This window comes from Ailuropoda melanoleuca, chromosome 9, assembly GCF_002007445.2.
Source record: "Ailuropoda melanoleuca isolate Jingjing chromosome 9, ASM200744v2, whole genome shotgun sequence".
Lineage (NCBI taxonomy): Eukaryota > Metazoa > Chordata > Mammalia > Carnivora > Ursidae > Ailuropoda > Ailuropoda melanoleuca.
The window spans coordinates 71214620-71230197 of record NC_048226.1 but is presented as its reverse complement, the minus strand read 5'-3'; the positions used below and the strand labels follow the sequence as shown (position 1 = coordinate 71230197).

Below are 15578 nucleotides of genomic sequence, written 5' to 3'. Positions count from 1 at the left end.
AACCACGACAATGCAATTCACAACACTCTCCAAGGTAAGTATTATTACGCACATTTCACATGAAAGGAGGACACTAACGGTCAAGGAAATTAAGTATCTTACTTAGTTCACACAAGTAGGAAAAGGTGGAGCTAATATCTCAAACACAGGTATATGCCCATTCAGCTTTTCCTCTGCCTACAGAAGCTTATATAGCTTCTGAAAACTTCATGGACAAGATCTATGAGCTGAACTTTTTTTTTTTTTTAAGATTTTATTTATTTATTTGACAGAGACAGCCAGCGAGAGAGGGAACACAGGCAGAGGGAGGGGGAGAGGAAGAAGCAGGCTCCCAGCGGAGGAGCCTAACGTGGGGCTCAATCCCAGAAAGCTGGGATCACGCCCTGAGCCGAAGCAGACGCTTAACAACTGCGCCACCCAGGCACCCCTGTGAGCTGAGCTTTGAAGGGTAATTAGATATGATGCATATACAGAGTAGAAGAATGGAAAGAAAAGCATGAACAAATATTCGGAGGCAAAGAGCAAGAAGGCTTAGTTTTATTGAATTGCTAGATTACTAAAGGGCCTTAGAAGGCAGGGAAGATATGCTGTACATAAGTACCTGATTGTTAAAGACTTTGAATGTCAGGCTAAAGGAACTATCTAGTAGGAGATGGGAATCTCTTGAAATTTTTGGAGGAAAAGCAGTGTCAAGATCAAGAGGATATTTAAGAGCACTGACACAGAGGCAATGAAGTCAGATTGGAGGGGAGACCCAGAAGGTAGAGAGCAGGTTCGGAGACTCTCAAAAGATTTCAAAGGGGACCAAACATGATCCTAAGCTATCCAGGTGACAATAAGAATGGAAAGGAAGAAAGCAGTTCCTTGGCAGAAGTTGCCAACTGGTGGCACACATTTGGTCAACAGGTTATGTTTTGTTTGGCCCAAATAATGTTTATATTTTTTTCATTTAGCTGCCAACACTGTAAAAGATTTTAAGTAAACATCCAGATTTATAGCTTTTCTCTCGGGGAAAAAAGAAGAGTAAGTTTGCCAACCCTGGGCTGATATTCAATTTGGCATCAATTAACTAGAACAGAGTGTTCATCCTTCCTTTTTGGATGGGTAAGCTTTCTCCAGCTTTTCAGACTCCTTGCTTTTCCCATTTGTATTACATCTGGTCTACCTCCCTGATGTATGTTACCTGCCTGGCCCTGATTCATAGGATAGTAAGGGAACAACTGTTACAGAAATAGCTAAAACAAACAGTCCTTTCATTGCAGTCTCATTAGGCAAAATCTAAATCTTAAGAAATGGTACTTCAAAACTTATGTTGATATTATCATTTTTATGATAGCTTTTTTCTTCAATTGTTCAAATACTATTATATATACACAGCATTAGGTAATTACCCCTCTTCTCCATCAAACATTGTTACATTATGAGGTAGAGCAAATGTATAGAATGATCTTATCTGATCAATAAGAGCCTACTTAAGAACAATGGAGAGTATTTACATTAAACCATAGTCCTTGGCAGCAATGGGATGCTGCCATTACCACCTTCTAGTGGGTTTCTTTCGTAAGTCCTTATAGGACAGGATGTCTCCATAGGGAAACGCATCCCCATTGCTAGCTCTGGACTTAGTGAACTTATGAAGGATGAAAGCAAATGGGAGTTAAACTTGACTTTTGTATTAAAGTTTTAAACTACTTTAATGATACTGTTTGGACACTTACCAGTAAAAAATTCTGAATCTCAGGTAAAAAAGTAAATTTAATAAGCACTCTGAATGGAACTCTTTTTCATTTATTTTTTTTAATTCCAAAATTTTTTGCTTCACCTTATCTATCTAGAATATAAACCTAATATAAAAATACTGTGCAATTTTTGAATATGGTATAGACTCATCTATGAAATGATTTGTTATTATATATAATCAATCATACTCTAGGAAAGATAATATCTCCTCAGAAAAGACACAAATTCACACTCAAACTGTCTCTTCATGTACTGCCCCCAATATTGGCATTGTGAAGATGTGCAAAAACTATGACCACTGAATTTTAAAAAGTCTAGATCACATATTAAATTTTAAAACAACATAAATAAAATGGATAGCAGTCAGTTATAATGATATCCACTTTGAAAAGAATGGTAGAACTATATACTATTATTAATAGACATTTTTGCTAGGCACAATGTCTGTACTTGGGAGGATTACATTTAAGTGTATGGAGAATTTTTTATTCCAATGGAGCATGGGCAAAGTGCTATGTTCCATTTTAATCAAATGGGATTGCTTATTAAGAATTAAGTGTATCATTCACCATATACAAAGATTAGACTAAGATAGTATTTCTTATACTCTTCTTATTGGTTGCATGACCTCTTAAAGAGTGGGGGTGAATTAAATAGGTCTTTTCTATTAGTCTCTTTAGTTCCTTTTATATTAATTCCGCATAGCTTCACTATCACATGCAAAAAACCTTTCTCAATTTTTCTGGTGATTGAAAACTATTCCTGTTTCTTGGATGGTGCTCCTGTAATTTAATTTTCAAGCTACTGGCATGTAAAAGAAATTAAATGAATTAATTTATTCAGTTAAATAGCATTAAGTCGATAAGATCTCTTCTGTATGGTTGCCAAGCCATATTTTAAACAAAGAAGGCAGGCCATAAAAATCAAGCAAATCAAATTCATCACATATGATATGTACCTAACTGAACAAGAATCACTAGCCCAGAACCACAGGTAACAACATTAAAATAGCCCCTGAGAAACCAGATCTACCAAGTGTTAGAAAATGTGCTATATTCTTACATTATAAGACTATAACCATTTGCTATTGAATCTATGGGTGGGAAGTTGTGGGGCCGCTTCTCCTATTAAGAATGGTAACTTTTCCTTGAAATGATTCTTTCTTTCTTTCTTTCTTTCTTTCTTTCTTTCTTTCTTTCTTTCTTTTTTTAAGATTTTATTTATTTATTTGACAGAGAGAGACACAGCCATCGAGAGAGGGAACACAAGCAGGGGGAGTGGGAGAGGAAGAAGCAGGCTCCCAGCGGAGCAGGAAGCCCGATGCAGGGCTCAATCCCAGGACCCTGGGATCATGCCCTGGGCCGAAGGCAGACGCTTAACGACTGAGCCATCCAGGCGCCCCTGATTTCTTCCTTCTTAGAATTACCTGTAATGTTTAAAAATTCTACACACAATAATATTCTACACTGGGGAGCTAGACTCATAGACTCAATGTTGGGGCCAAGTAGTTTACATAGTGAAGTTAGTACTTATCTCATAGGATTCAATGATAAAATAAGTAAAGATAATTCATAAACTGTTCAGTAACATGTAAGGGACTATTATTATTACTTTCACTTCAAAAAAAAAAAGCTGGGGCGCATGGATGGCTCAGTTGGTTTAGCGTCTGCCTTTGGCTCAGGTCATGATCCCAGAGTCCTGGGATCGAGCCCCGCATCAGGCTCTGTGCTCAGCACAGAGTTTGCTTGTCCCTCTTCTTCAGTCCCCAACCTGCCCCACTCATACTTGCTCTCTCTTTCTCTCTCTCAAATAAATAAATAAATAAATAAATAAAATATTTTTAAAAAGCTACTCAGAGAATTGGAAAATTGTTATTTGGAATATATCCAGGGACAGGGAAGCAAAGTTAAAAAAGAAGTACAAGCATACAAAAACGGTGCTACAAAGACCAATCAAGAATCTTAACTTACTTTGCTTATAGGAATGCCCCTTTCATCCCCAATGAAGTCAGCCCCATCGAAATTTATAATCCGTGGCCACGCTGTTTAAAGTCTCTGAGTCTCAGTGTTCACATGCATAAAATGTTGAAAATAATAACTTCCTTGAAGAATTAGGAAACCAAAGGAATGTGGCACATAGTTGCTCAATAAATGCTGACTATTATTAATGTACTGTACCTGGTCATCAACTCCATAGCATACCACTAGAAAATGCAGCAAAATAATGAAGAAACAAACTCCAGAGCCAGATTATGGATTTATATTCTAGCTAGGGCAACTTCCAAGCTGTGGGCTCCGAGCACATTGTTTTCACAGGTGCAGGAGGCACTGATCCCAGCAGGTGAGGGACTGAGAGCTGTCACTGAGGCCCAAATCCATGTTTCACTTTTACTTTCTCAGGACACCCTTCTCTAACTCCTCAAATAAGTTTTCTTATAATTCTTATTGCACCCTGTACTTCACCTTCCTAACACTGGTCAGTTATAATTACATATAATTACATAGTTGTTCCTACTAATATCTCTCTCCATTAGACTGTAAGCTCTAAAAGCATAGGGAGCATATCCAACTATTTCAAGGACTACCGTTTCTAACACCTCAAATAGCCTCACTAAATATTTTTGAAAGGATAAATAAAAAGAATATGGTTTCTCAATAAACTTCTCGGTACTTCTTGTGTAGAATGGCAATGTCCAGATGTGCAGAAGAATGAAATGAGAATATGGGAAGGCAGAGTAGACTTGACTTAGTTATTGCATGAAGTCTGAAAAGGGCAAAAAGAAAAAAAAAAAGACGAGCTTTAAAATCAGGCTAATTTAAAATCACTTTCATTAGTCAAATTACACTGGTTAGTAGACCACTGATCTCTTTAGACAAGTTGTTCTCAACCAGTGTGACGGACTTGTTGTGATGGATTTACTTTTCTTTATACATTAGAATGGGCCTCACAGTTATGACTATAAAAACATATTCCTGAATAAGCTTATGAGGGTATGTTACCCGCATGAACTTCATGTGTCCCTTGTGGGTATCTCACGAGGGAAAAAAAAATGCAGGGAAGCACTGCTCCAGGACAGTGATTTCTAACTTTTACAACTCTGTAGGGTATGTTGGAAAACCTTAAAAACACCTCAGGACTTTCAAGGGTGGTAGGAATACTGCAAGACAAGAAGAAAGCCAGGATCTCTTCTCTTCGCTGTATAAACGACCGTGGCCCAGCAGAAAGACCGCTCATTTATGGGGAGTGCTTCGTCTCTAGTTACCTGTAGAGAACTATTATGCTTAATTTTGAAAACACTGGCTTCCTTATGAAACATTTTGTCTTGGCAACTCAATAAGCCATATTGTGGGACAGAAATCTGTTCCAACTTCCCATGTGTGGATAGAGTATTTTCCTTTGGGATAGGTCTCTGTAAGCCAAGGTTAAATGAATGTACTTTAAATTTTGAAAATTTTCATCTTTATATAAGCTTTCCCTGTTTTTTAGAAATTCAAGAATTCAGGTTATAACTTAGGGAAGAATGATGATAGTTTATCTGAAGCAAACTCAAGACTGAAGACCTGGTATAAATACTAAAAATTGAGAAATGAGTCTCTAATAATTTGTTTTATTTAAATATGTATTTTCAGGCACAGCTGGGTTTGAGTTCTAGCTTCACCACTTGCAAGGTACGTGACTGTGGCCAAGTATATGCAAACAATAACCTAGGAGAGCCCAAAGCTGGCTGCACAGGTTGTGCTGTGGACTGCCTGGGTTCATATGCAACTCTATGGCTTACCATCCAGGCAACATTGACCATGGGCAAGTTTCTGAAATTCTCTCTGCCTCAGTTTCCTCTTTGTGAAATAGGGATAATAAAAATACTGCCTCATAACGTTGTTATGGCCTAAAAGAATAAATACAGCTAAGTTCTTTGGACAGTGCCTGGCTCATAATAAATACTGAAAGTTTTAGCTACAATTGTGATCATTCTTTTACCTAATGTAATTTGCTAATTTCTTGACTTGTTTACACTTCCTGAGATTTTAAACATTTAATCATAGAACACAAGTGAAATGTAAATGTACAAACAAAACCAGCAAAACATTGGTATGAAAATTAAAAGTTGAGTTTGTATAGGGAAGTACCCTACTATTAGATTGCAACAATAAGCTAGAAGAAACCTGGATAGCTCTAACTAGTGAATTCTTTTGAAGAATGTTCTAGACATTGTTCATCCTCCCATCTTCCAGCTCCCTGTCCCTCCCCTGGGAAAAATAGAGGGAAAAGTATCTATTTCTACCCCTCTGTCCGAGCAGGTAGTTAGTTTCTTCTAAATCAGGGCTCAGAGCAGGTAGTTAGTTTCTTCTAAATCAGGGCTCAGTGCCGACATCCTGGGAGATCATTGATTGTCACAGAACAAAAGCAGAATAAACTCTATTACCATACAATAATAGAGTTAACATGATGACGATAGCTAACCTACTCTGGATATACTCTGGAAAGCTGAACACGGTTTGCAACTAGCATATCAATAAAATAATAAACAGTATTTCAAATGTTGGGATGTCATTATTTAGCAATTTTTACTTTGATATCCAAATTATATTTGTGTGTGTGTTAGTTGTTAAATCTTATGAAAAATTCTTCATGAAAACCTTTGTCGTATTATTCAAAACTTTATGAAGGTTTTGAAACCACTTGGTGAGTCGTTTAAAACAATGAGCCCTCTTCCCCGTTTTTTCTCTTCAGCTTAATTATAATGGGATCCCCTAACACCAGAGATAGACAACCAACGGTCAGGTTGACAGCACTGTGCCCTGTGAACAGTCCCCAGTGTCCAGAGTATAAACCCGCCTTCAGGACGGTCAACCTTGACCTGTCCATTGTATCACACCTTCCCCTCCCTGGATCTTGAATTTACACAATCGGGAATGGGGATTCTTATTTCAAAGTTTCGCTGGTCCCTCCCCCTTCAATTTTTGAGTACTTCGGTCCTCGAGGCCAAATGTTAATACTGAGACTGCGGGAGTAAACAAAAAGAGTGGGGTGCCCCCGACGGCTGCTGCCTTGCTTCCCCCTAGACGGCATCCTTACTCAACTTGCAAGCACTTGATAACGAGCTTCACTAGGAAAGCAGTTTCCCAAGTCAGCGATGGTGGAGCTCTCGGAAAAACAAACGGAACTTCGCAGCTCAGCCCGCGCGCCTGAGGGTCTCTCGACCCAGCGCAGTGCCCGACGGCTGAGCGGGGCAGGGACACTGCCACTGGGAGTGCTCCCTCCCCTGCCAACCCTCCACCCACCGAGATGCGAGGGGTGAACAGACAGGAACGCCAACTACGGACAGCCTCACCTCCTTCCTCCTCCTCCAGGGAGTTCATGCAGGGAAAGTAGCCGGCCAGTGCCTCGAAGGAGGCGGAGAGGCTGCTCCGGCTCTGGGAGCGCTGCATGGAGCGCCCCGCAGCCCCGGCGCCCCCCAAGCCCTGCCGGCCCATCTTGGACGAAGACCCACTCTTCCCGCGGTACAAGATACGAGGCGTCTTGGCGGCTGGGGCGCGGCAACCGCAGCGCTTCGGGGGCCGGGACGGTGCGGCGGGACCCTGGGGGGTCTGGCCCCGGCCTCGCCGACCCGGGCCGGACCGGACGCGGCTGTCTCGGCTGCCGGGTCCTCCACTTTGTTGGGGAGGGGCCGGGAGGAGGGGATCGAGACGGCGCCCGGCGGAGAGGCGGCTGCTGGCGGCGAAGGTCCGAGGTCTCGCCGGGAGGGAGCTGAGGATCCCGGAGGCAGTGGCTGCTGGAGTCTCGCCGCCCTCCCCTCGCCGGGAGATGCTGCTGATGCTGTGGTCCCCGCCAATCAGCAGTCGCAGGGGGAGGCGGTGGCGGTGGGCTGGCGGCTTCCAAGCGCGCGCCTCGGCTCCTGGGCAACTTCGACCCAGAGGAGACCCTGCTAGCTCTTCTTCCCCCGCGTGCTTAGGGCCACAGAGCATTAGTTACAAGCACTACGTTAGGCATCGCAGATGGCGAATAGATCCGGCAAATTTTTGGTTCTCACTTTCCCTTTCCTCAGTTTCACTTAAACAATTTGTCAATGCCCCTCAAGCATGGACAGGAAAGACTCAAATTTTCTCCAAATCCCAACACAAGGCTCCCCAATTTTTAAGAGATCCCACGGAAACCTAGAATTAAAGCTTTCTCTTTTACCGTCTGTCTTAAAAAAAAAAAAATTCAACAGAGGAAAAAAGAAACCAAGAGCCTGAAAAAGCACCCACACTAAGAAAGTACTTTCTTGCTTATCAACTTTGCTTTAATTTCAGGAATGTTTAATGCTTTCTTTCTCTAGAGTAAATAATCTGCTACCTAATGTTGCTAAGAATGACAATAAACACTGGAAGGCTTTAAACATCTAAATAAAAAATAGCATCCTCTTAAGCTGGATATAACACAAACATACTAGAAACAAAATAGTTTATAAGTGACATAACATGTCACATTCTGGAAACTGCAAATTCCTATCCCAGGATATGAAGCATGGTAATTCCATTTTAATACGAGTCAGAAGACTGCCCCACTTTTTGCGGCATACACGAGTCACTCAACTTAGTTTCTTTATCTAGGGGGGTGGGAAGGTAGGGTACAATGATTCCAGTCCTAACCATGTCACCGCTCGATTCTGGAGTACATGTAAGGGAGGTCTATTCTTTCATACAATAAATATTTCCTGAATAGTATTATGTACAAGTTCTTTGTTTGATGTACTGGGAGATTCAAACACTCATTCAATTACTATTACTTGAGCTCCTCGTATATGCCAGGTAGCTTTGTCAACACTTAGGACACAATAATAATCAGAGCAGATAAAAATCCCTGCTCTTCTGGAGCGTACATTCTAGTAGGGGAGACAGACACAATAAATCAGTAAATTACGCAGTGTTAAAAGGGTTAGGATCTATGCAAATGGGGAAAAAATTAAGAGGGATGGGACAGGCTGCCGTTTAAAAAAGAGTCTGTTACAGTGGGCCTCACTGACCAGGTGACATTTCAACAGAGGTTTGAAGAGGCTGAGGAAGTTACCATTCAGGCATAGCAGGAGGAGAGTGAGTTTGAGGCAAAGAGAACCTCCAAGGGGAAGGTTCGAGGTGCATCCTGGACCAGCAGAAACGGGGCCGTGCAGCTGCAGTGGGGTGAGTGAGAGGAAAGGAAAGGAAATCAGAGAGATAAGAGAAAGAGAAAGGAACAGATGACCAAGGCCTTTTAAAGATGTTAATGAATCTGGCCATTGGACCCTGCAACTTACAAGGTATTAATAAATGCATTCGGGTGAATAATCCTTTCAAATCTTTCTAAAAATTAGGAAACTTTGTGTACAAATAAGCAGGCCGTCTCATAACAACTTTTGGTTGCTTAGATTTAGGATTTTCCAGGTTTCTTGCTTCAGTTTTTCTGATTAGGCTTTAGTCCTTCTCATTATTATTCCTACAACTCCTTCTTAGTTCAGTTTCCTGTTCTTTATTTACTTTTGTTAAATACCAGCATTTCAATAGAACACTGATACAGCCAGGAACTCTCAGAGCACTTTCTCATACCATATTGCTTTTTATTCAGAGAACAGAAACGTTTTTATTAAATGAAAATTTCACCGTAAGAATAAAGACAATCATAGAATTTTGCAAACTGAAAAAACTATTGAAAGTCATCTAATATTTTTTTTAAACTGTGGGTCACAAATTTCTAGTGAGTCCTGAAAATCAATTATTGAGTTTTGATCAGCATTCTAAAAAATAAAATGAACTAAAATATTAGAGGCTAGCCCACATAGTTAGTGCATGGATTAGCAGTACTGTTTTAGGAATACGTCTTCATGTAGTGCACGTGTGTGTGTGCATGTGCATGTGTGTATTGTGTTGTGCTCAAGAGGAAAGTATCAAGGAAGAGGGACTGAGTGGGGGAAATCCTAGGAAGATAAATTGGCCAGGGGTGGAAACTTTTATTTTGGCATCCAGGGACATCACAATGGTAGCTGAAAGTCACTTTGGAAGGGAATACCTTGGGTTCCTACTAGTGATTGCAGGGGGATAGGGAACAGAAAACCTGAAATGGTGGTCATGCCTGAATTGCTTGGGCCCTGCCTTCTCTGTGTTAATGACCTGGCTTTCTGCACCATGAAGAAGTTAGTCTAGAATAGTCCAGATGCATCTATGCTTATAGGAGCATCACTTCTGTCTTGTAGTTTTAGAACACGGTTGTCCTGGTAAGATTTCTGATATTTTTCCCTATAGTTAGAATCTTAGAGATACAGATAAGTGACAGAAGAATGGCATGAGAAGTAGGGAGAAGTCAAGAAGAAAGAAGAAAATCACCTTATTCAAGGAAGAAAGCTTTAAGGAAAAAGCAGAATGTTGGCACATGGGCATTCAAGAGACAAAGTTCAATAATAGCTGGAGACCTAGTCTTGAATGATAGCTTGTGGCATACACTGAACTTACTGAGAACATTAGTAATTCCACTTCTTTCTGTCCTATGCTCAACTGCTTGCCTATGTATAATAAATGTTATATAAATAATATTTCTGACTTATGTTTTCAGCAAGTTGATTATTTCTTATACTATTCTGATATAAGTACTACTATCCTCAAAGGAATTGAAAAATTTACATAAAAAATAAACCACTGATAAAAGATTGCACCTGTCATTCCTCCATACCTTATTCTATATATTCAAATGGCTTTGGATGTAGTTCTTAAATGATGGGCCATCAGGTAGTTCCATTATATAAAACTAAGTGTAACTCCAGAATCATTATAACCCAGTATTTGAATCATTTATAACTTTCTAATTCATCCAAAGATAATCAGAGGAAAATGTGAGTCACAAATATACACAATAAATTACCTTCTAAAAGCACAATGTGGCCCTGAAAATAGATTCTACCATTAAACATGAAAATCATCTTTTTGAAGAAAAAATAAGTAAATATAGCTTGCATATACTATTATAGCATTCTGTTTGTTGAATATCACACCCATTATGCCCCTTAACTCTTACATCAACCCAGAGGACGTCATCATTAGTTCTTCTTTATAGATGAGCTGGCAAAGACTCAATAATATTACATCACTTGCTTAATTAGAAAGTGGCAGAGCAAGACTCCAATTCAGAGGCTCTGATTTCAGGTTCAATGCCCTGTTACTGTATCACGGGTGTCTCATACCATGTGTACTTACACAAAAATAGATGATAGATATAGTATGAATTGTCCAGTAAATGATTTAAGAGAAAATAAATTTTGAAAATACATCCTTAAAACCATATTGTTTATTTTAACAGTATACTGATTTTAAATTTATATTTGCTTTTTTTAATCAAATCATAGCCATCAATTATAACAGGTCTAGAATACATGTCATTTATGTCTCTTTTTATAACAGTTTCTCAAAAAAATCACCAAAATTTTAAAGGATGTTAAATTAGTTTATTCCTGAAATAGAGACTTGGTCACTCAGGTGGATATATAAAACAGTTATTACGTGAAGTAGTTATATAGTGTCTAGACAGCAGATTAGTTCAATCAGGAACACAGTTGTGCCTTTGGCAGCCTTGCCCTTTTCTATGCTAGAGATGATGCAGGTGAAGATGAAGAGAATGTAAATTATCTAATAAAGGGAAGGGAAGAAAAGGAAGTAAGTCTCTGAGAGAAGTAGGGGAAAAAACAAGTAGCAAGGTTCAGAGGTAGATATGCTAAAAAGAAATAGAAAAATACTCCTCTGGGAACTCTGTCACCATATAGTATTTTCCAGCCAATCCAGAAATGGCTGGGTGCTAGAAGAGACAGGAATTGCTCAAGATAGGTTTTAGAGCCATGCTGCACACTGAACTGACTTCTTGATAGACATTTGCTTTTGATAACATGGAGATTTGTTTCTACCGCAGTCTTCACAATTGATATCAATTACTTTTGCCACCATGAACCAATCCTCCTTATAGCAATGACTCTATGCTAAATAAAACATTTATGGATATATGTTGTCTTAATTCAAAACCAATTCTCAGAATCCTAAAATACATACATTTTTTTTTCCGTCACAAAATAACTTTGCATTTAAGTCATGAGAGATCAATTCCATGTAGTCCACATTTTCTACTGACTTCAGACTACTAAAAGTATTTAATAGTCTTGGGCAATTAGCCTTGACTTGCATATGAAATCTAAAATATACAGTCTTTTCTCCCATCTCCAGCTTCATGTCAATATAGTAAAAATAAATTGTAGGCTTTTGTGATTTTTCAGTTTTCCAGTGTAGTTTTAGTGTCTACTCAGCACCTTTACTAAGTGAATAGCAGATGAGACACTTTAGCAGCTGGTCAACCTGAAACTTTCACAAAAGGTTGATGAAGTCAAAGGATGAGTACAGAAGATAAAAAAGAAACATTAAATGATCAGCATTTTCATCGTCCTGTAATGAGATTCAGGATAATATTTGCCTTTATCGTATGACAGAAAATGTCCATGGAAGTTAATTTCTTGATAGTCTAAAAAACAGTAATAAGAGTTGACTGAGGAACAAAGGAAAAAAACTCTAAAGATCAAAGTTATGAGTCATGAGAGCAGAATAATAGCTAGACGATATAGGGAAAGAACAAACATTTGGATTCTAATATTACTTATGGCCCTTTATGTATAATAATAATGCTGATAATAGTGTCAGTGTTATGTTCTTCACAAGCATTATGTCATTTAATGCTCATAAACACTCTATAAGGCAGCTACTCTCATTATTCTCATTTCACAGACAAGAAGAGGAATGTACACGAATTCAATAAATATATGTCAGGTGCCTGCCACATGCCACACACTATTCTAGTTCCTGGCGATATAGCAGTGAACAAAAGTGGACAATGAGCTCCTCGTGAACCTTGCATTCTAGTGGAATAATCTAACACTCATATCCCGCTTCCTATACAGCAGGCCTTTTTCTAAACAACACATAACCAGCACATCAACTCACTTACTAAATGCACAACCCTCTGAGAGATATACGATTATCAATATCTTCATTTTATAAATAAGAAAACTGAAAAAAATGCAAAAACTGAGAGACTCGAGAGTAAATCTCTTGCCCAAGGTCACACAGGTTATTAAGAAATGAAACCAGAATTGAAGCCCACGAAGTCTGATGCACACTTTTATAATTTATCCAATGTCACAAGTAGCAAATCCAGGATTTGAATCTCCAGGTATTCTGACTCTATAATCGATACTATTTAAAAAAACATATTTATTTCAAAGAGAGAGAGAGAGTGGGGTGAGGGGCAGAGGGAGAGAACCTCAAGCAGACTCCCTGCTGAGCACGGAGTGTCACGCGGGGCTCGATCTCACCACCCATGAGATCACAACCTGAGCCAAAAACCAAGAGTCCATATTCAGCTCACTGCACCACCCAGGTGCCCCTACAACCCATACTATTAACTGATAAATAACATGGCTTAAGAGAACCTTCTGATATCTGTATTAGACCGTGGGGCTGCCAGTAAGAACTGTTTTTCCATCCATAACAAAGAACTTTCAGCATAGTAGTTCTGTCTCATTATATGACATATTTATGTAAGTCTTCATTTAGTTATCGCTAGGAATCCAAAACTCTTACTAAATGTCCTCAACAATTTTAGGAGGCAGTGTACAGGGATGACTTCAGACAGAACTCAGCCTTAGAGGAAACAGGAAATATACTTTCATGAGATTTGTAATTATTGTTATTTGGTCACCCTTCGAAGTATACTTCCCAAAATAAAATGGAGTCAGTTATAAGCTATGGTGACTAACATAGCATAATAAAAAAAAATCATAAGCTAAGCGTTTTGGATAAATAATACCAAAATTTAGAGAAAGAATGCTTGTGCCTTCTATATACTTTCTATAAACCATTTATATAAGTTTTAAAACAGTCACACGAAATGCCATTTTCAAAGAAAAACTAAAATATTCATATAAAAAAGGAAACACTTTATTTCACTGAGAAGGGTAAGCATGATCCAATGATAAGTTAGAGATTGATAGGTAGACTACAATTACCAAAACCTGTTTAGGGCCAGGGAAAAGAGAGGTACATGAAATACCATTATGTTTCAATCATTCAGACAGTTTCTTTCTAATGTGTGATGGCCTTCACACTTCCCTGCATTTACTCATTCATTGATATTTACTGGGCACCATATGCAAGACTCTTTTCTAGGATCTTTGGGTAAGAATTACACCAAACATGGTTGCCTCTCGAGATGCTCAGAGTCTGGTGGTAGGGGACAGGGAGGATAACACAGACAAGAAAAACAAATAAATGCAATATAGTGGAATACACAGTATATTTATGACGGGTTCTAGACACTCTGGTGTCATCCATCAGGGAGGGACAACTCTACTTGGATGGGCCAGGAAGCCTTCACAGAAGAGACACCTGGGCTGCATTTTGCAGGTTGTTTGGTAGGCAGAAAATGGGGTGAACGACATTGAAAACAGAAGTCTCTCTACCCTGACCATCATAACTACTATCTATGCCTCTTTTGGATCTTTGAAAATGGGTAAGAGTTAGGGCCTTTCTTTCTAGTCCTCTAGAGTGGTGGGAGTGGCAAGGATGGTTTCCAAGTTTGAGAAACTCCCTGCTCCGGTATTCTGTTCTACTATTCCAACCCATGCTCTGGCTTTGGCAGAAATTTATACAAAGTCTTTCTAGTAATGTTAGAAGAACATTTTCAAACATCTGAGACAACTCCCTTGGAATTCCAGAGGAATGTCATCTAGCGACGTCTCCTATCTTTATGAAATCAAAAGCACCATAAGATTCTGTGAGCATAAACATTTGCATAAATATACAGTAAGATCTAAAAATTTCATGTAAGTTTCAGGTACCAATGCCCCAAACTATGCAATATTTATTAAAAGTGCATGCATTTAAGCTGCTTTATTCATTCATCATTTATTTATTCACTATTCATTTACTCATTATTCATTTCCTCCTTACTCACACCACAGTGTGATGTGAATAATATAACCTATGCATGGAAAATAGAGGTATTTCCTTAATCACAAGTAAGTCCAGTTCCTACTTGTTCCTCTTGGTTCTATTTCTTTACCGGCCAAACTTCATGTATTCACTTCAACACACATGGCAGTGAAGACTTCTCTGATTAGCATTTTGTTTAACTGCATCGTATATTGGTTAGATATAAGTGGTGATACATTTTTGTACTGCTTGATACCATGCTGACATAAAAAATGGGGAATTTAACAGTTTTCACAGATATTCTGACTTCACTGTCCAGTTGACTTATTAACTGTAGGCTCCTTAATTATTTTTCATCATATACGAAGGCAGAAGATTTGCAATGAAATCATTTAAATTTGTAAAAAACCAAAGGCAATAGGGAAGAATGAGGATTCTGTCCAAGCACTAAAAATTGCAGAATCTTTATTTTTTTTTAATTTTTTTTTAAAGATTTTTATTTATTTATTTGACAGAGATAGAGACAGCCAGCGAGAGAGGGAACACAAGCAGGGGGAGTGGGAGAGGAAGAAGCAGGCTCATAGCAGAGGAGCCTGATGCGGGGCTCGATCCCATAACGCCGGGATCACGCCCTGAGCCGAAGGCAGACGCTTAACCACTGTGCCACCCAGGCGCCCCTGCAGAATCTTTAACAGCATATTGAAAAAAAAAAAGAAAAAAGCCTATGGACAGCCGTCATCTTGTACAGATCCAGGTCAGACATCACCTAGATTGGGCATAAGTGAACTGCTGCCTCAAGGTAGCTCTATGCGCAGCTCAGAACATTCGGCAAACAGTGCAGACTTTGTGCCAAGTGGGAAACTTAGA

The 15578-nt window shown here is 39.1% G+C and overlaps 1 protein-coding gene across 50 annotated transcripts in view; it reads right to left on the bottom strand.

Annotated features, from left to right (window-relative positions):
- Window positions 1-15578, bottom strand: part of RIMS2 (regulating synaptic membrane exocytosis 2) — a 611447-nt gene that overhangs the window by 21005 nt on the left and 574864 nt on the right. The window contains exon 1 of one of the 50 annotated variants that reach the window (XM_011222721.3): window positions 7073-7864. The exons of the other annotated variants lie outside the window; for them this stretch is intronic. Within the exon in view, the coding sequence (XP_011221023.2) occupies window positions 7073-7706 (634 nt within the window). The 5' untranslated portion in view covers window positions 7707-7864. Of the gene's footprint in view, window positions 1-7072; window positions 7865-15578 lie in introns of those variants that run through there. 50 annotated transcript variants of the gene reach the window in all.